General features: G+C 37.0%; 1 protein-coding gene across 2 annotated transcripts; it reads right to left on the bottom strand.

Annotated features, from left to right (window-relative positions):
- Window positions 1–66: 66 nt before the first annotated feature.
- Window positions 67–19,607, bottom strand: LOC135156616 (kelch-like protein 17). 2 transcript variants are annotated; one of them, XM_064109340.1, is made up of 10 exons: window positions 19,367–19,607; window positions 12,960–13,354; window positions 11,487–11,608; window positions 9,440–9,661; window positions 8,752–8,868; window positions 7,549–7,762; window positions 6,434–6,578; window positions 4,788–5,044; window positions 3,759–4,014; window positions 67–3,241 (listed from the first exon to the last, which is right to left on the bottom strand). In XM_064109340.1, the coding sequence occupies exons 1-10, from the start codon at window positions 19,378–19,380 to the stop codon at window positions 3,022–3,024; spliced, it is 1,962 nt and encodes a 653-aa protein (XP_063965410.1). In that variant the 5' UTR covers window positions 19,381–19,607; the 3' UTR covers window positions 67–3,021. The 2 variants fall into 2 exon arrangements, with proteins under 2 accessions (XP_063965410.1, XP_063965409.1); XM_064109339.1 differs by lacking the exon at window positions 19,367–19,607 and adding an exon at window positions 13,864–15,991.
- Window positions 19,608–20,041: the final 434 nt, after the last annotated feature.

The following is a 20,041-nucleotide window of genomic DNA, read 5'->3' as shown; positions in this document are numbered from 1 at the left end:
ATAAACTGGAAAATGAATATTGAATCTGAAAACAACTTCTGATTATAAAGAAAGGTGGAAAAAAAATTCCAATATAATACTCTATGACTAGGGCCATGATGGACATTTTTATTTTTATTAAATGGCAGACTGAAACCTGGAAATGGAAATCTCAATATAGTATTGTGCATGTGCGTATGGGAGGGGGGGGGGCTTCTCAAACATTATTTCCATGTATGCAAGACACTCAAATGTTTTTCTGTATTTGATATTTTCCCCATTTTCAGATCATATTTGATCAAATAAATGTCACCTGTGTTTGAAATCTGTAATATCAGTCTGATTTTTTAACCAAGTGCCGTTTCAGCTGGCAATTATGAGATATCCAGAGTGCCAATTCTCCCACAAGGTCACTACTGAACCTTTCCTTTTTGCTGGGATGCTAAAAGCAATCAAAATAAAGATAGACCTTTCATAACATTATTTCTGAATTCTAAACTGTGAAAACTTTTGGCTCGGCTTCAAATAGTGGATCTTATCACTTTCCAACTTTCTTATCTCTTGCATAATGTTCACCTTTCATATGAAAAAAAAAGTTAGGCATGCCACCATCTCGGGAAAGAGTTGCTATCAAATCAACTGCCTACCAAAAAAAAAATACACAAACAAAAGGAGTAATAAATTTCCTCTATTTAGTTGATGATGATGAGGATGACAAGACAAAATAAGAGGTACTGACATAGCATTGCAGGACTACCGACACAAAGAAGAGTAGGTGGGACTACAGTTGGTAGCATTTCCTGCACTGTGATCAATTTGATATTGAAAATTCATTGCAAAATACTTCCCAAGAAGCCTACAGGTCACACTGATGCAATAATATCAAACAAAATATAAAAATAAAGCATACTCTATAACGTGAAATGCCATTTCTTGCACAATTAATATACTTGCACTGTATCTAATCACTGAGCTAGATGTTTTCACAATACATACAGGGTTTAAGTGATCACAAATAAAAACAAGTGGAACGCCTCTGGCAGTCTCGCCTGCATTACGCAATTTAATATAGCAGCAGTGCTAACTTTGAAAACTACTATAAAATAATCATTCACAAAAACATCATTCATATAATGACATAATACCACGTTCATTGACCATAAATGACATTTGAACAGAGACTTAAGACTGTCAACTACACCCATGTCCACATTTCATTCACTCTATCCATAAACTTTCAAAGTTATGATGGCACTTCAACAATTACCCAAACATGGCCTAAGTTTATTGACCTTAACTGACCTTTGACTTGGTTTTGTGACCTGAAACTCACAGGGGATGTTCAGTGATGCTTGATTACTCTTATATCCCAAGTTTTATGAACTAGATCTATAAACTTTCAGAGTTAGGATGGTAATTCAACAAATACCCCCAACACGGCCAAAGTTCATTGACCTTTAATGACCTTTGACCATGGTCATGTGACCTGAAACTCGTACAGGATGTTCAGTGATACTTGATTAACCTTATGTCCAAGTTTCATGGACTAGATCCATATATTTTCAAAGTTATGATAGTAATTCAACAAATACCCCCAACTTGACCAAAGTTCATTGACCCTAAATGACCTTTGACCTTGGTCACGTGACCTGAAACTCGAGCAGGATGTTTACTAATACTTGATTAACCTTATGCCCAAGTTTCATGAACTAGGTCCATATACTTTCTAAGTTATGATGTCATTTCAAAAACTTAACCTTTGGTTTAGATTTTGAAAATAATTTTCCCAACATGGTCTAAGTTCATTGACCCTAAATGACCTTTGACCTTGGTCATGTGACCTGAAACTCAGGCAGGATGTTCAGTAATACTTGATTAACCTTATGTCCAAGTTTCATGAACTAGGTCTATATACTTTTTAAGTTATGATGTCATTTCAAAAACTTAACCTTAGGTTAAGATTTGATGTTGACGCCGCCGCCGCCGTCGGAAAAGCGGCGCCTATAGTCTCGCTCTGCTACGCAGGCGAGACAAAAACTGAAAAAAAGCTGAAGTGTGTTAAAAAAAGATAAAGTGTTGAAAAAAAAGGTGAAATTGAAAGAGCTCCCATACTTCTGAATAAAGGAAAGCTAAAATGAGCTTAAAGCTGAAAATGAAAAGCAACAAAAAAAATCTTAAATGATCTAAAACTCAAACACCCCTGACGCACAGGAAATGTTGCCTGAAAATTTTTGCCTGCAATTTATAAATAATTAAAACAAGAAAATATGTGAGAATAGGGAGAAAGAATGAACAAAAAAGGCCATCCAATTTGCTTTGTCCTCCAAACCCATTTAAGTCCCTGATTCTCATAATCTTTCACATTTCACTCATTATTTAATACTGTTTCTTAATCTCCTGCATAGCAAATATAACAAACACAGAAGTACTTGATCTTTCAAAAATCAACTCCACAAAATCCCATATTCAACCACATTTGTGTCATCAAAATACAAATTGTGTCAATAAACAACACCAGAGTGTCACAAGACAAGGAATTTTAGATTTTGACTCAAAGATGCGTTGTTTCATAAGCAGCCACAAGATAAAATAAATAACATCATGAAAATGAATCTTGCAAGTAACATGGTACACAGTAAGGAATCACTTGACATAAATTTCAGTCACATGACAAATTCTGAGTCACATGACATAAATTCAGAGTCATATCATATAAACCCAGAGTAACATGACATGTACTTGGGGTCACATGACAAAGCCATAGACACTTGACATAAATTCAGAGTCACATGGTATGAATTCAGAGTCACATGATATGTATGCAGAGTCACATGACATGTATTCGGAGTCACATGACACGTATTCGGAGTCACATGACACAAATAAGCCACATGGCATATCACTTTGTAATAGAGCACACATAGCAAACACATACTTACAGCTGTTGATCCCACAATACATTGCTTCAAATAAATAACATTAAACATGCTAGTCAGACTGCCGTGTTTTAAGAATGTTCAGTTCATGTTCTTGGTCACGAGGCTATAACTGTTGCTCGGCGACGCTATTGTGTGACGCCCTCGATGCGACGATGTCAGCAACCGTTACTCCCACACTACTACGTCTCGTTGACATACCAGATATCGTCGTCCAGCGATGTGTCTTGGGGTCATAACGTTCTGCGCTATTCAGACTACTACTTCCATCGTTACCCCCAACAACGTAGAGCTGGCCATCAAGAGCTATTGCATCATGGGTACTCCTAAAAAAACATAAAAACAAAGAAAGAATAATATATCTCCCTTTTTTCTGTGCATAGGTTTTTTTCCTCATATTTCTGTTCAAGCCAAACTATAAAATGTGTACCGAATCATATTAACATAATAGGAAATTGTATGGGATCCTTTGTAGTGAAAGAGAGTCATAAAAAAAACTTAGGGGGAAGAGGAACTCACATTTCGCCCCTTTTCTTCTTATCCCTCCCACTTCTGTGATTTTCCATGCCATGACCATACACATAATTTTGGCTTTAACCCAAAAAGACCAGTGGGGGATGGTAGGGCAGATTTGGCTCCCAATCTACAGTTTTCAACAACTTCACGACAAAATAAATGAATAAATCTGACATTGTTCTTGCATTCTACATGATAGGCTGCAAGTGTATCAAGTTGGTTCAATTCAGGTAATAAATGGCAGAGAATTGTCTTAGCAGTAATGGTATACTTGACCCCATTCGTTTCTGCTTAAAGTCAGAGATACCAAAATAGATTTCAACTAACCTTCGGATCGACATAGAGGGCAGCGGTTCCCACAGGTTTATCTCCGGATTGAAGCTCTCCGCACTGCTCAGGCACATGGCCCCGTCGCTACCCCCGACGACGAAGAGCTGGTTGGCTATGACGGCCACGCCCATACTGACTCGTCGGTTGATCATGTTTGGGATGGAGGTCCAGGTGTTTGTCCGTGGGTCGTACTTCTCGATGCTCGAGAGGTGGGTGGAACCATCATAACCCCCTACTGCATACAAGCATCCACCTGAGCAAGGAAAGATGATATATATTTCCTGTTAAAAACAGTAATCTCCTATTTTTCTACTCTTGATAATCAGAGCTAATTTCAGCCTCAAATGACTATAACTGTGGGTCATATTCTATAGATTTGCAGCAATATTTTTATGTTTGGTCTGTGAAATAAATGCAATAATTGCACTCAGCGTATAATAATGTAGTGCAATTATGATGCAAAATATATCAAGCAGTGCTGATTTACCGGTAGAACTCCTTGTGACTTATTTCCACACAAACGATATTCTCTTAACTGAAATATTATTTAATTTGATATACCGGTAACAAAGAGATATTAAGGACTCATATTTCTATAGTCTGGGGGCAATAAAAGCATGTGAAATATTATGTCATTTATTTTTATCTTAGATAAAGTACATGTATCTGCAAGAATTTTTCATCTTGAATTGTAGTAAAAATTAGGGGATTTGAAGTATTGAAAGGTAAGACGGGATTCCACATCTTCACAGACACACAGCATGCTTAAATCAACATGAGATTCTTCAAGATGTTGCAAGCTGTCAAAATTCTCACGAAAATTTAACCATTTTAATAGTCAATTCAAATTCCTTTCTAACAGTAACATTCATTAAGATTTCCTGATTTCACAAAGTTAAGCTTATGTCAATGAACCAAATCTAGATCTTTAATACTAAGGTGACAATTAATCATGATATTTTAAAGTTTCAAAGACTTTCTCATGAATTGTTTGCTGCAAGTACATGCCTTTACCTAATGACTTACCCAAAGCAGCGACCTTGACATATCTCCTCCTGGCTGACATGGGCGTTATCGACGTCCAGGAGTTGGTCAGAGGATCGAATCGTTCTGCGCTGTTCAGGCAAGACGCACCATCGTACCCACCTACAGCGTAGATAAGACCATTCAGTACGGCCACACCTAAAGAGCTGCGCTTGGTGCCAAGTGGGGCAAGCTCGAACCAGGAGTGTGTTTGGGTGTTGAAGCACTCTACTGAAGCCAGGTCATGTGAGCCATCATAGCTGAATGGAATAATATAGAATAATAATAATAATAATAATAATAATAATAATAATGATAATGATAATAATGATAATAATGATAATGATAATAATAATGATGATTGGATTTATATAGCACTTTTTCCAGAAGACACAAAGTGCTGTAATGGCATAAAACAAGGTTTATAGTTTATATACAGGTGTGTTCTAAGATGCTTTTTGAAGCGGGAAAGAGAGGAGATGTTTCGGACAGTTGGAGGGAAGTTGTTCAAAATACAGGAGGCAAGAGATTCTTCCTTCGTAGATCATCAATTTTCTTCATATGCTTATACATTTTCTTCAACGATCAAAAGGAATATTGTCCCCAGTATATTCCTCAGAGGGTCCGAATCAACTTGACAAATTAGGTGCCGAGTTGTCCATCGTAAACCCGAACCACTGATCTGTAAACGAACTGTTAGTATACAAATAAGTGATCCTAAACCTAACTCCAACCCATTTTCTTCAACAATCAAAATGAATATTGTCCCCACTATATTCCTCAGAGGGTCCGAGTCAACTTGACAAATTAAGTGCTGAGTTGTCCATCGTAAACCCGAACCACTGATCTGTAAACTAACTGTTAGTATACAAATCAGTGATCCTCAACCTAACCTCAACCCTGACCGATCCAAGATCGGTTTAAACCCACTGGACAACTCGGCACCTAATTTTTTGACAGGGAGAGGTAGACTTAAAGGGGAACCCAGCGTTGGTCATTAAATGTTGTGTTGGTAGATAGAAAAATAAAGAAAACAGAATTGGGTAAATTTGAAAGAAATCGGACAAGTGATAATAAAGCTATGGCTGCTTTAAAATTGAGATCCCTAAGACTATGTAGATTTCAAATTGGCAACTGGGTAAGTAAATTATGATAAGGGGCAAAGACAACTTTCCCGTAGGCCATGTACCTGTCCTTAATTATCAGGTATTTGTGTTTTTCTCCTAAGTACCCATTCCCCTGGGGCAGTAATCTAAATATAATCCAGGTAGTATATTGTTTTGTGTCCTCACGAAAGAAAAATATAATTTGAAGTATAACTTTTGGGAAAAAAAAGACATTTTAACCATTTAATGTATAGAGTACATGGAAGAGTAGTCCTTGCCTAACATTACTATGACATCACATATGCGGCCAATTTGAAGTCTCCATGGGTATAGTGATTACCAATTTTTACAAACAATTTTTTAAAAATTCATAAATTTCTTATTGTTTGCCCGATATTGTTCAAACTTTCACCTATCAAATTGTCTGATTTGTCTTTCTCCTTTAAAAACAAGTTTTTATTTGGGTTGGATTCCCCTTTAAGTGCCGAGTTAGCTGGCACCCACAGAGCATCCAATCATCTCATGACATGCATATAAACATACCCTCCTATGGCGTATATGATCTTGCCGATGGCTGCAGCTCCAAGCCTGGCTCGACGAGCGTTCATCGTGGGCATGGGTCTCCATGAGTTGAGGAGAGGGTCGTAGCATTCGCATTCATTATGTATTGCAAATAGGCTGCCTCCACCTGGGAGAGTGATGGAGAAAAATTATAACGAGGTTACACATAGATGCTAATAGGAACTTTTCGCAGTGCACGTCGACTAGTGGATTGCTACATAAATACTTTGTAATAGTTTCTGCGGCCCAATGACAAAAGGAAGCAACTCTGTGGAATGACTTTCTTTAAAGGACAATTCCACCCCAACAAAATGTTGATTTGAATAAAAAGATAAATATCGAACAAGCATAACACTGAAAATTCCATCAAAATCGGATGTAAAATAAGAAAGTTATGACATTTTAAAGTTATGTTTAATTTCACAAAACAGTTATATGCACATCCTGGTCGGTATGCAAATGAGGAAACTAATGACGTCATCCACTCACTATTTCTTATGTATTCTATTGAATGAAATATTTTAATTTTCTCCTCATTGTCAAGTGAAACGACGATTATTTCCTCCGTGAACATACATGTATGAAATTAGCATTGTTTGATACTATATGGTTCAGTCAAGTCGGTCCTTTTTGTCAAATCTGTAAAAAATGAAATATTGTATAATTCAAACAATAAAAAACAAAAGAAACAGTGAGTGAGGGACATCATTGACTCTCTCATTTGCATGTCACTGAGTTATGCATATCACTGTTTTGTGAAAAATAAGCGAAACTTTAAAAATTCATAACTTTCTTATTTTACATCCGATTTTGATGAAATTTTCAGCGATATGCTAGTTTGATTTTTCTCTATTTATTAAAATCAATGTTTTCCTGGGGTGGACTTGACCTTTAATAGTAAATGAGGGAAATTTATGACTTGGGTACAATTCTCAGCTCATGATGTCAGATGAAAGGATTCATGGCAATTTCGCCCAATTCCATGAAATTGGATGGAATGTATTTGGTCACATGATGGGGGTGAGACCAATCACTTAACCAGCTTATTATTATGACGGATATAACACAAATTACCTAAAGAACAAAACCATACTGACCTACTGCAAATAGTACTGGCACTTGAGAAGGATTCTGTCGTAACCTCGTCCTGGGGGACTGGAGAGTTGATCTTTGTTCTGGTAATAGATGATACTTCATGGCCTCTATTAGGAGATCTTTGCATCCGTTACACTGCTGAACAACAGGATGTGCCTCAACTTGTGTGACGAGGAAATCTCGGTTCAGGAGAGGTAACCTGACGCATCGTAACAGCTAGAGGTGAGAAGATAGAAACGGACATTACCAAAAGCTTTCATTATTACCACATGAAGGGTCAAGAATTCGATAAACTGCCAATTCGTCTATTGCTAACTCGTCCACTCACCACATGGTCTACTTTCATTTAGTCTAATGCCATTCCGTCCATCAACATTTCGTCTAACAACCATTTGGTCCAAACATCACTTCGTCCATTCACCATTTCGTCTATGACCATTTTTGTCTCATAACCAATTGGTCTAATATCCATTTCATTTTCATTTATTTTGCACAATTTAACACTTAGTCCAATTAGTCCAAATATGGACTAAATGGCTATTGGACCGACTGGTTATCAAACGGAATGGCATTAGACTAAATGAAAGTAGACCATGTGGTGAGTGGACGAACTGATGGTAGACCAAGTGATAGTAGACGAGTTGGCAATCGGACGAATTGGCATTAGACGAATTGGAAATAAACCAAGAATTCCACCCAAGAAAAATGTTGATTTGAATCAACAGAGAAAATCAAACAGGCATAATACAGAAAATCTATATCCATATATTCATTGATTTCTTGACAGTTTGGTGTGTTCTCCTTCGTTTACAAAGGAAATTTTGCACATTTGCTGTAGAAAATGATTTCCATAGCGTTACGATTGATTGGATCAATCGTAATTCTTTGTAAGACAGAGCCCAGATACCCTTTCACCTCACCTGGGAGGTGAAACGCCAAATAAATGACTTGGGGCACTCTAGTGGCGGATCCAGAATTTCCAGAGTCCTGACAGAAAACTCTGTCAAATTTCTTTGGCAATTCTTTTCAGCTCCATTAATTAGTCATGTTTTGCTATCAAAAATATGCAAACATCATCAGACAAAATTTGACAAGCAAAACACAATTCAGGAAAAGAAAAACCCAAGGATAAATTAAAGGGTTATAGGTTATCACAAACCAAGAAGGGGGTGGGACTATTCCTTAGATTTTCCATTGATTTTTACCTGACTGACTGAGTCTTTCCTTTCTTCTTCATTGAATTGAAGCCACTGTATAACAGCACTGAATACTTCTTCTTCTGACGTAACATTCAATTGCTCGCTAGACACCATCTGCTCAACCTGTACAGTGGAATTAAAAGAAAAGATAAAACTTTAATAAAAGAAGAGCAGAGTAGATTTTAGCTTTGATGATCAAGCAGTAATCTTGTTTTTATCTTTTAAACATCTATTTTGGGACATACATGTACAGTATATATATATATTTTTTTTTTTTTTGGGGGGGGGTAAAATTTGGTTAATTTTTATGTATTAAACATGTCTACCTTAATTCTTGTATGTATTTTTTCATGTTCCTTTTTATTCGTTGAATTGGAATAAGGAAATGTAAGAAAAATACTTTTACAAAAGTGAAGCACTATCATAATGGGTAGTGCCACTAATATATACCTAAGTGAAAGAGTAGGGTGAATCCAAAACATCTGCTTCTATATAACATGTAGGGCATGCATAACACTGTTAAATTTACCATAAAATGTGCATTCATAGACATAGAATTTCATTTGTAAATTACACCTTACCATGTCCTTAAGCCATATAAACACACTCAAGAATCCTCAGTAAATGCAGGTCTATAATGTGCTATATTCAACTCCAAATCATGCAATATAATGTATTATATGCACCCTCATACCTCCTGTTGTGGCAGCTGTAGGAATTCCTCTGTATTGACCACATGGCAGAAGTTAAAGAGAGCATACTGTCTGGATGACTGCTCGAGATCATAGCAACCATGGGTGTCCGCAAACCTTCGGATTCCTAAACAGTTTGACGGGTCAAGCTGACCGACCAGGAACTTACAGCAAGCATCTCGGACGCTCTCCATCTGAAGTAGGCTGGCCGCTGGGAGTAGAGCCTATTCAGAAAAAAAAAACATAATATTTATGGTGCATGTAATACAACCAGCAAGAAATTACATGTATGGTGCTATTCACTTAAACAATCAACCTACATGTATATATGGGTAATTCCATCAGGTTGGGTCCAAAAATGACAAGATGTTTAATTGTCAACATTCATACATGTGCGAAGCACCTATTCTATTTCACAGTGAAGATTATTCCAGGAAGGTCTCCAACCATAGAAATTCATGTTTGATCTGGAAATCTTTTCTGGATTTGCTGTAGTTGAAATCAAATTTTTTACCAACTTGGACATCGCATTCATCATTGGCAATAGACTGTCAGGTCCGACATTGAAATACATCCTGATGTTTAATAAGTAAACCTTGGTGGGACACACATTTTTAGCTGAAGTGACCATTGGAGAATATTTGCCAAGTTTAAATTAGACGCAGTTTCTTAGTTTTTTTATGTCACAAAAATGGACCCTATTATTATAAAGCCTGACCACGTTTATTCTCATTTCTTTCATGACTTCAGGAACTGATCAAGACTCGATTGTAGTACACTTTATCATTTCAGGAATTTCCCACATATTGGGGGTCTAAAGTGAGTTTGATCAACATTTGTTGTTGGACAAGTTGTCAGATCTGACAACTCTTTTTGATTGTCATTCGCTGAGGAGCACATTTCTTTAATATCTATCTATTTATCTATTTATTTATTTATTTCGGTATAAAAAACATTGCACATAGCAGCGTTACGGCTGAATTGCGTACAATTTACAAAAATGATTGATACATACAATACACATACAATAGTTGATCAAATTAAGATATTGAAATAAGACATTTAAACCCTGATCTAGATTCAATGAATATTGGTAACAAGATTTTACAAATTATTTTACTAGATGAAGATTTTATAATATAATACGGTTGCTTTGGGATGTGTCATGCCATCTTTCATATAATTCATGTACCCCATGCAAACCAATCACCTGTGCTGCAATAATTATACTATATGATCACGGCCAACTGGCCTGCGTGAATTAGGGCATTTTCGGTGGAAGTATAGAAGGATACAAAGTTTAAGGTCATATAATTCATACAATATGAGTGAAAATGGAAATATTATGGTAATAATATGGTAACCGTGGGATAAAACAGCCTTTGTCAGATAAAACATAAGGGGAGCATTTACTGAAAGGACTTGTCTGATCTTTTATCTCACAAGTCCTTTTTTTTCATTATCTCACAAGTCCTTTTTTTCAACTGTGACCAAGTTCTTCTTGGCCAACCAAATTCAAGGAAGGTTGTCAAATCCAACTTGTCGGACAAATATGATGATGAAATGCTCCCCTTACACCTCCGATCTACTATGCCACTAAGTTCTAAGAAAGATAAAAACTTGACCATGTTACTTTTGCTATCCCTTCTTAAAAGCGAAAAAGTGTCATTCTCATCATCATTTATCGTCATCTTATGATGGCAACATAAGGCCTATAAAGCAAACTAAAACAAAGAAAACAAGAGTGTCGCTAAGGCGAGCACATAATACCCCCGCGAATTAACGCGAAAAAATTGAGTTATTGGTCAAGCAAGAAAAGTGGAAGGTGGCGACTTCACCTTTGACCTTCTGACCTCAAAATGAATAGAATTGCTGGGATCTTTGCTCGTTTCATACACACCAAATTATATGAGCCTAGGTTAAGTCAAACTGAAGTTATTGCGTTTACAAGGAAAAGTTAATGTACGGACGGATGGACATCGAGCTTGATACCATAATACATGTATGTCCCGTCTAGGACGGGAGTATAAAAAGAGGAATCTAGGTTACCTGGACATTACTCTCTCCAATCATGATCTCGGCAGTGTATGCAAAGGAGACTAGCTGATTGACAGCTTCGGGGTCAATCTCATGGAGTGTGACCTCTGACCTATGGGATTCTGACATATCACCTGTCATAAAAAACACATACATGATGAATATTAAACGTTGATGCAATCAAATATTTAAAAAAAAAAAAAAATCACTAGTGCACTCATACAAGGTTAGCATTTCCAAATAAAATGAAATCTTTATTCATATTCTAACTTTGAAACCATTGTACACTACAGAGCCTCTGTTCAAACACCATTTTCTTGAAAATTCTGAAAACACATGTACTATGCAAGTTTGTTTACCTATCTTATTTTCAAATAAGTACATACATGCAGCATTTTCAAAGTGATGGTGTCATTAGTTTCATGAATATATTGGCCCGTATTCTGAAGTCAGGTTTAACTTAGACCATGGTCTAACTCTGTGCTAAAATTATGGGAAGCCAAAAGTGTCAAAATTTTTATTAAGTTGTATGTTTCTTATGTTTACTGTGCTCTTTCCTGATTCATCGATTGTGAAGACAATCATCGATTTATACTTCCTAGACAATTATGAATGATTTGAGAGCCAAATGAGCTGAAGTATGATATCTCTACTGCTAGTGATTAATGTAACAATTGGCTATCCATACTTAAACCACAACTTTAAACCTGAGTTTAAGTTAAACCTGCTATCAGAATACGGGCCATTGTGTTTATATACAAGGGTATATCAAACTATTCAAGGAGTTTTTGGATTAATGGATGGAGGTATGAAATTTCACAAGGACCAAATATTCTTGAAGGAAAATTAAACCTTTGGATCAAGATAGCTTGTGTGAAAACAGAAAAGTCAAAGAAACAGATCAACGAAAGTTTGAAAAAAAATCTGACAAATAGTGGGAAAGTTATGAGCATTTGAATATTGCGATCACTAATGCTATGGAGATCCTCCAACTGGCAATGCGACAAAGATGTGTGATGTCACTTGTGAACAACTTTCCCAGTACTTTTGTATTTCACTTAAACTGCCTCTTTTATCACATCTATCAGTAGATCATGTATTCTTTCTATAGGAGGGCATGTACATGTACATGTACATGTAATATAATTTTCAAAGAAAACATTATGGATAAAGAGTTTGTATCACCATGAGAAAGAGCAAAGAGAGACATTTTGGGGGTATTTTATAGTCCACCAAAGGGAAAGTTGTTTACAAGTGACATCACACATCTTTGTCGCATTGCCAATGGGAGGATCTCTATAGCATTAGTGATTGCAATATTCAAATGCTCATAACTTTGTCATTATTTGTCTGATTTTTCTCAAATTTTCTTTGTTCTTATTCTTTGATTTTTCTCTTTCAAAACAAGTCCACATGTTCCAATTGTTTCATTCCCGTTTAATGATGAAATGAAAGATTAAATTAAAGATGATAGCATTGACTTACTTGTAAACATTGCATGGAAATAGGCACTACATGAAGCAAGGACCAGCCTATGAGCTCTGATCTCATTATCCGCAACCTTGAGGACGATATCGCACAGCGCCCCCTGTTGCCGCATCTTGTCCATGGCAAGGAAGGAGTCGTTGGTGTGACGCTGGGCATGGTGGATAATGTAAACGCCGGAGGACTGCCCCCCGCTGCTGCTGCCGGAGCTGCCGCTACTGGTGGGGCTGAGACACTGGGAGGGGGCGGAGGGGCTCAAAGGGGAGGGCGAGGTCATCAGTCCTAAGGCTGAACTGGGGCGTTGACCCCCAGCTGATGACCCTCCGCAGGACACTCCTCCCCGTGCGGTGCCGGAGGTGTTGACTTGCAGCGGCCCCAGCTCCATCGTGCGATTCCTGTCAAACAAAAATAGAAGGCTATTGTGAAATTGAGAAAATAAATGAGAAAATACATGTTATCAGAAGGGACTACTAGGCAGATACATGTAGTTTCATCGTAAATCTCACCATAGAGTCCACGATCGCAATACATGAACATGTAATTCACTGGTTTCATACATTTCATACACTGTACAGCATATCAAACTAACAAATGAATGATCTTCTTATTTCAGCATTCAAGTCAAGTAGAAGCTCTTTTTTTTTTGGGGGGGGGGGGAAGAGTCAATTCTTCAGAGGTAGTTGATTCCAGTTTCTTTTTGAGGCCATCATAAACTACTAGTATGTTTATAATATCCTTTTGCAGACCCATAGCAAGCAAGAAGCAAAAGCAATTTTTTATTTTATTTTTGCAGCAAAAGCAATTTTCTACAGAAACTCCCTGAGCTCAGCCAACATCTCAGATACAAATTCAACAACATAACAAGCCTCAACTTAAGAATGTACTGAGGTGTGCACTAATTCACCTAAATCTTCTGTATGCAGCCATTTAGAGGTCCAATCTATTCCCTTTTTGTCCAACTCCGATGAGTCCGATCGCTCGTTCAATCACAAAATGATGAATACACAGCTCTGGAGAACACTTCAGCATCAATTCTTACTGGCATGATCTCTTTGATCCTTTCAGATGTTCACAAGATAATCCTCACTCCTACCATGGATATATCATACATCAAATCCATGAATAGTTTTGTAAATATATCATATCACACCAAAGGCAGAAGTCACAATGGGCAACAGATCACCATAAATCTTTCAGGTGATGGCTTGCATTTCAATTGTACAGTCTCTTCAAGCGCTCCCCAACAGAGATCGCTTTTTATAGTTGACAAATTACGCCTACACGATACAAAGAATGTGGTGTTTATAACAAATTATTTGTTGTACTTTTGATATTTATTAAAATCTATGATGGGATGAATTCTTATGAAAGGTAAATTTATGATGGAATGAACTCTGATCAAGGGTATCAAAAGGATTATCGGACATGTGTCTTTTATTGAAATTATTTGTTATACTTGTGTTTACAAATATGAAATTTCGGGTATCTGTAAAACTTTATGATGGGATGAATTCTGATGAAAGGTATTGTATTCAAGGAAGGACATGTGTCTTTTATTGCAAGTTATTTGTTGTACAATTTGAGTTTATTACGGGTCAATGTAAAAAAATTATGATCGGACAAATTCTGATGAAAGGTACATGTATTATGAAAAAGGATAGTCATTAAAGGTGAAAAGCCAATTCAGCTCGGTATCATAAAAAGATTGATAATTCACGAGGATTTGAAATGCTTGCTTGCCTAGTCATGCTTGTTCCCTGGCTACATGTAGTTGTAAAATATACATACCCCACTTTGAGTACGTGAATAAATATATATAATTTTAAACCATATTATGCTCTTAAATCTGTTGCTTCCTGGAACCAGTTAGTCCTCGCACAAGCCTATATGAATTAAATGATTCCGAATTCAACAGGTACATGTAGAGTACCATACTATAATACATACATTCCCATTCACCACGTCCTTCAAAGAGAATGCAAAATAATCAGTCCTCTATTTTAATACTTTCATACAATATACTCTCATCCATAGCGTAGAAGTAAATCGGGGCAAACAAGTCACCAATATTCAATGCTGCTAACGCATGAGTAAGTTCAAAATAATTCCAAAAAGCTGATTACAAACGGGATACCAATTTTAGAGAATCACGTGGTACTCCAGATACTGGCCTTGAAGGAAGACAGTCACGCCGATATAGATCAGGTATTACCCATTAATCCATAACTCTCAATAAGAATGGATCAATGAAGGACAAGATAAAACAAAGAATACATATATATAGAAATCAATGACGAATTAGTCAGTTTTGGTTATCCACAAGGGCAGCTGACTGGAGTCTGTTCTGGATGGCTGCTGTCACCGCAATAGAAGCATTGATTGATCCTGCTGGTCCTGCTGACTTGTTAATCAACAAACTTCCGTCTTCCCTGGTAGAATCCCATGTGAAGTTTGAAATGTTGCTCTTTGAAAAATTAAGGTTTATATGCACAGCAGAGTGATACAAGGGTCACATGACTTCATGTGTCAAATGAGCAAATACAATGTACACTTGACGAATCCTTATAGGGCTATCGTTGGTTCATTGGCAATTATCTTGATACACATGGCCTCCTTTAATTCCCTTTAGAAATTATGCTCTTAAACAGTTGATCGGTATTATACAGTATGATTAAGAGCCAAAATACATGTATCAAACTGGTGCACATCCATAAACCTGGAACTTGTTTTCAGCTCTGACTGTGTAGGTCCATTCAGGAAACTCTACCAAAAGGTTCACAAGACCCTGAGAGGGTTGTGACAGGAAATATAAGATGACCCCACTGAGCTCAAAAGTCACCCGCAAATCAAAGAATTAATCGGAAACAGCATGTCCAAGCACAGTAGGAAGTATCTCAAGAGCAAAATACACATTGAAACACAACTTTCTCAAAGTTTAACACATGTTTTATAGTAGATGCATGGACTTGGATGCTTCCGAAACACAATAGGAATGAGATACCTGACCCAATGCCCTTGGATACCCTGTGTGTACACTGGCATCAAAACAAAAAGTCAAGACAGTCTGACTGCAAAACAAACATCGATCCACTTGATTTATGAGCCGTAGCAGGGCATGGGACCAGACATGTGATTATCAATAACACACCTCTCATAAAAATATGCAAAAAAGAAAAACTTAACCTGAATAATATGTATGAAAACCAGTTCAAAACAAATGAGTCACATGGAGATCTGTTATCTCGCTGGTCTTATCTTTAGGTGTCCTTATCATCTAATCCGCTGTGCATGACCTCAGAGGAAGTCTATGTTTGACCTGAGAAGCTTAGGACAAGATCATCCCAGAGATTAGACTCTCATCCTAGGACATATTTAATACTAGACACACAAATCAACAAGAAAAACTGAATATAATGCACTTTGGGCATTTGCATTTATGGTGAATGGAAATGGGTGGAGTCTAAACTCCTGGAGGGTTCCACTTTCATTGACGAGTGGATACCATGAGCGACCATGGGGTCTCGAAAAGCACCCTAAACACGTATTTTCAATATTCTGAAAATGCACCCCTTAACAAGTATTGGCGTGTGAAACCATACCCTTTAACAAGTATTGGAAACAAAACGATACTCTTGGCAAGTATTCCCTGAATTGACCCCCTAAACAAGTACAGCGGTTTAGTACCACCTCCCACATCTCGCGCAAATCATACTCTAAACACGTATAGTGTTGACTCTTCGGGCAAAATGTACATCCTTTATAAAACATTTTAGTCTTAATTTTTTTACACCTTCGCAAATTTGACCCTAAAAACGTAGCTTTCCTAGCGAAAATAGATACCCTTTTAAAATCATTTTAGTGTTTTTGACACCCTTTATATTACGTTACGTACGTAACGTGCCCTATCTTGAAAAAGAAATCCTATTTACGTGTTTTTTTGGTCGCGCATGGTATCCACTCGTCAATGTAAGTGCCCCCCCCCCCCCCGGGACACACACACTGTAAGACTGAAATTTAAATGTAGGCCTACATGTACAGCTTGTTCAAGCGAAAGCTTTGCAATAACAGGCCTACATGCATAATGCATTATAAGGCAAATTGTGCCTAGTTCATCATTTGTGAGGGAGAGCGAAAGAGGTTTTTGATGGGGGGGGGGGGGGGCAGGGACGGTCCTAGACAATTGTGACTTTTTGCCTCAATTGAATAACAGCCCTGGTGGGTTTATACATGACCCAGATTTCTATTTACGATTATTCTTCTTTTTTACCTTTCGTCCTTTTCCCCCTCCTATTTGTTTACTTTTGAAAAGACACTGGGAGTGGTTACACTTCGTAATTCCGAAGGTTCTTAATTCCGAAGGTTCGTAATTCCGAAACACGCAAATTGCCTATACCTCGATGTTCGTTAATCCGAAAACGTAAAAGGGTTCGTTAATCCGAACATTTGTGGCGTTATTCCGAAGGTTCGATAATCCGAAAACGAAATAAGGTTTGATGTTCCGAAGGTTCGTTAATCCGAAAACGGAATGAGGTTCGTTGTTCCGAAGGTTCGTTAATCCGAAAACGGAATAAGGTTCGTTGTTCCGAAGGTTCCTTAGTCCGAAAACGAAATAAGGTTAGTTAATCATTTAGTTTTCGGACTAACGAACCTTCAGAATTATGAACCTCATTTCTTTTTCGGATTAACGAACCTTCGGAATTACGAACCTCACTTCGTTTTCGGACTAACGAACCTTCGGAATTACGAACCTCATTTCGTTTTCGGACTAACGAACCTTCGGAATTACGAACCTTCGGAAATACGAACCTTCGGAATAACCAAACCTTCGGAATAAAGAAGCTTCGGAATTACGAATGTATGCGATAAGCGCTGGGAGTGGGAGGGTCACCCCATACTCATCCCAACCCCCATGTAACCCTGCTCTCACAAGGGGAGGGTTGAAAGGAATAAATAGCCATTAGTTTCGAAGACCACTTTAATTGATAATGTGGAAAAGTTTACAGCCCAAATGCAGTGAATTTTCTTCCCTGCTAAGTGATTCAGAAGAATTGAAAATTGTACAATTCAATATCCAGAATAAGTGAAAATAAAATTAAACTGAAAATCTAAAATTGTCTTGTGTAAACTGGACAACTACAATGTACATGTATATAGATATTAGGTCCCAATGTAATCTAATAAACATACTGTACATAAAAAATTATTTGAAAAAAGAACTGGAATTAATCATCATTATCCTCCTCCTCACCAGCAGAACCACCACCACCATCACCACCATCATCATCCTCATTGATCATCATCATTGATCATCATCATTGATCATCATCATCATCATCATCATATTCATCATCATCGTCATCATCAATCATCTTCGTCATAAGCTCATCACCATCATCATAATCATTATTATCCATAATCATTGAATGCATGTATCACCCTTTATCCTCAATCATCATCATCATCTCATCACCACAACTATCACCACCATCATCATCATCAAACACCACCCTTTATCAACAATATCATTATTTTGTTATACATGTACTTTGTATAGATCTACTTATATTTGATGCATTAAATGCAGAAATAAAAGAAAGCAATCAATCAATCAATCAATCAATCATCATCATCAATCATCAAACATCGCCCCTTATCATCATCCTTTATATCATCATCATCATCATCCTTTATATCATCATCATCATCATCATCATCAATCATCAAACATCAACCCTTATCACCATCATCATCCTTTATATCATCATCATCATCATCATCATCAAACATCAACCCTTATCATCATCATCATCCTTTATATCATCATCATCATTATCATCAATCATCAAACATCAACCCTTATCATCATCATCATCCTTTATATCATCATCATCATCATCAAACATCAACCCTTATCATCATCATCATCCTTTATATCATCATCATCATCATAAATCATCAAACATCAACCCTTATCATCATCATCATCCTTTATATCATCATCATCATCAATCATCAAACATCAACCCTTATCATCATCATCATCATCATCCTTTATATCATCATCATCATCAATCATCAAACATCAACCCTTATCATCATCATCATCATCCTTTATATCATCATCATCATCATCATCAATCATCAAACATCAACCCTTATCATCATCATCATCATCCTTTATGTCTATATCATCATCATCATCATCATCATCATTATTATCATCAAACATCACCCTTAAAAAACCATTATTTCAAACCATTGCCTCAGAGCAGATTTCTACAAACAAAGTGCACATGATATATTTCATGCATACAATGGTCATCTGGTTCAGAATTATTTAAGAAACCAATGAATTGAATAAACCATCAAATTAAAAAATATATATGAAATAAAGATGTTGTGTTTACCTTCTTCTTTTCATGGACGTGCAGCCACAGTGGAGATCGTTGGTTTATCAATCGCATACCACCATCACAACAGGCAGATGGTCGTGAACTTAGCGCCAAAACCTCACCGAATCAGAGACCTAAACAAAAACACAAAGGAACAATTAACACAGAGCATGAAGCGGTGTAGCAACGCGCACAATACATGAATGGAACATAACATCGAGGACGGAGACAGACTTGACTGCCACTCAATCAGAAATGCAAGTAAATGAGGTCGTTCAGATGCTCCCCTTGTTGTTGTCCATGAGAGGATAGCCTTTACACAAGGCCCAATGTCTGATGATGTAAACATCTAGGCCTATATTGATCAGACGTTTAAAAAAGACTGAAAAGAGACTAATTGTGAAAGGCCCGTTGAATGGAGGTATACCTTGAATGGACGCTCATCTCCATCACACATCCACCCAGATCTTGTCGTCTCTTTTTATCACCAGCTAATGAGGAAAGTCTTTACAGAATCTTTACTTCTTCTGATAATCCCCAGCCATAAATGTAGCTGTTTTCTTCTCTATCGATGTTCATTTTCTTTGTATTCTGATATCACATTTTTAAATATTGCATTGAAAATTGTTTTCAAAGTACATGTTTTGGCAGAACTGAATTTGTTATTACTTGTCGTATTCCTGGAATATA

This window comes from Lytechinus pictus, chromosome 14 (genome assembly GCF_037042905.1).
Source record: "Lytechinus pictus isolate F3 Inbred chromosome 14, Lp3.0, whole genome shotgun sequence".
Taxonomy (NCBI): domain Eukaryota; kingdom Metazoa; phylum Echinodermata; class Echinoidea; order Temnopleuroida; family Toxopneustidae; genus Lytechinus; species Lytechinus pictus.
The sequence above is the reverse complement of the archived record's forward strand: the minus strand, read 5'-3'. Positions and strand labels throughout refer to the sequence as shown.

Excerpts from the sequence above, each read along its gene's own strand:
- LOC135156616 (XM_064109339.1), bottom strand. The coding sequence starts at position 13,886 with ATGGCTGCATACAGAAGATTTAG. Across the intron at positions 7,763-8,751 it reads GGAAAGACTCAGTCAGTCAG|CTGTTACGATGCGTCAGGTT; the intron begins GTAAAAATCAAT and ends TCTCACCTCTAG. Across the intron at positions 5,045-6,433 it reads ATCATATACGCCATAGGAGG|CTATGATGGCTCACATGACC; the intron begins GTATGTTTATAT and ends TATTCCATTCAG.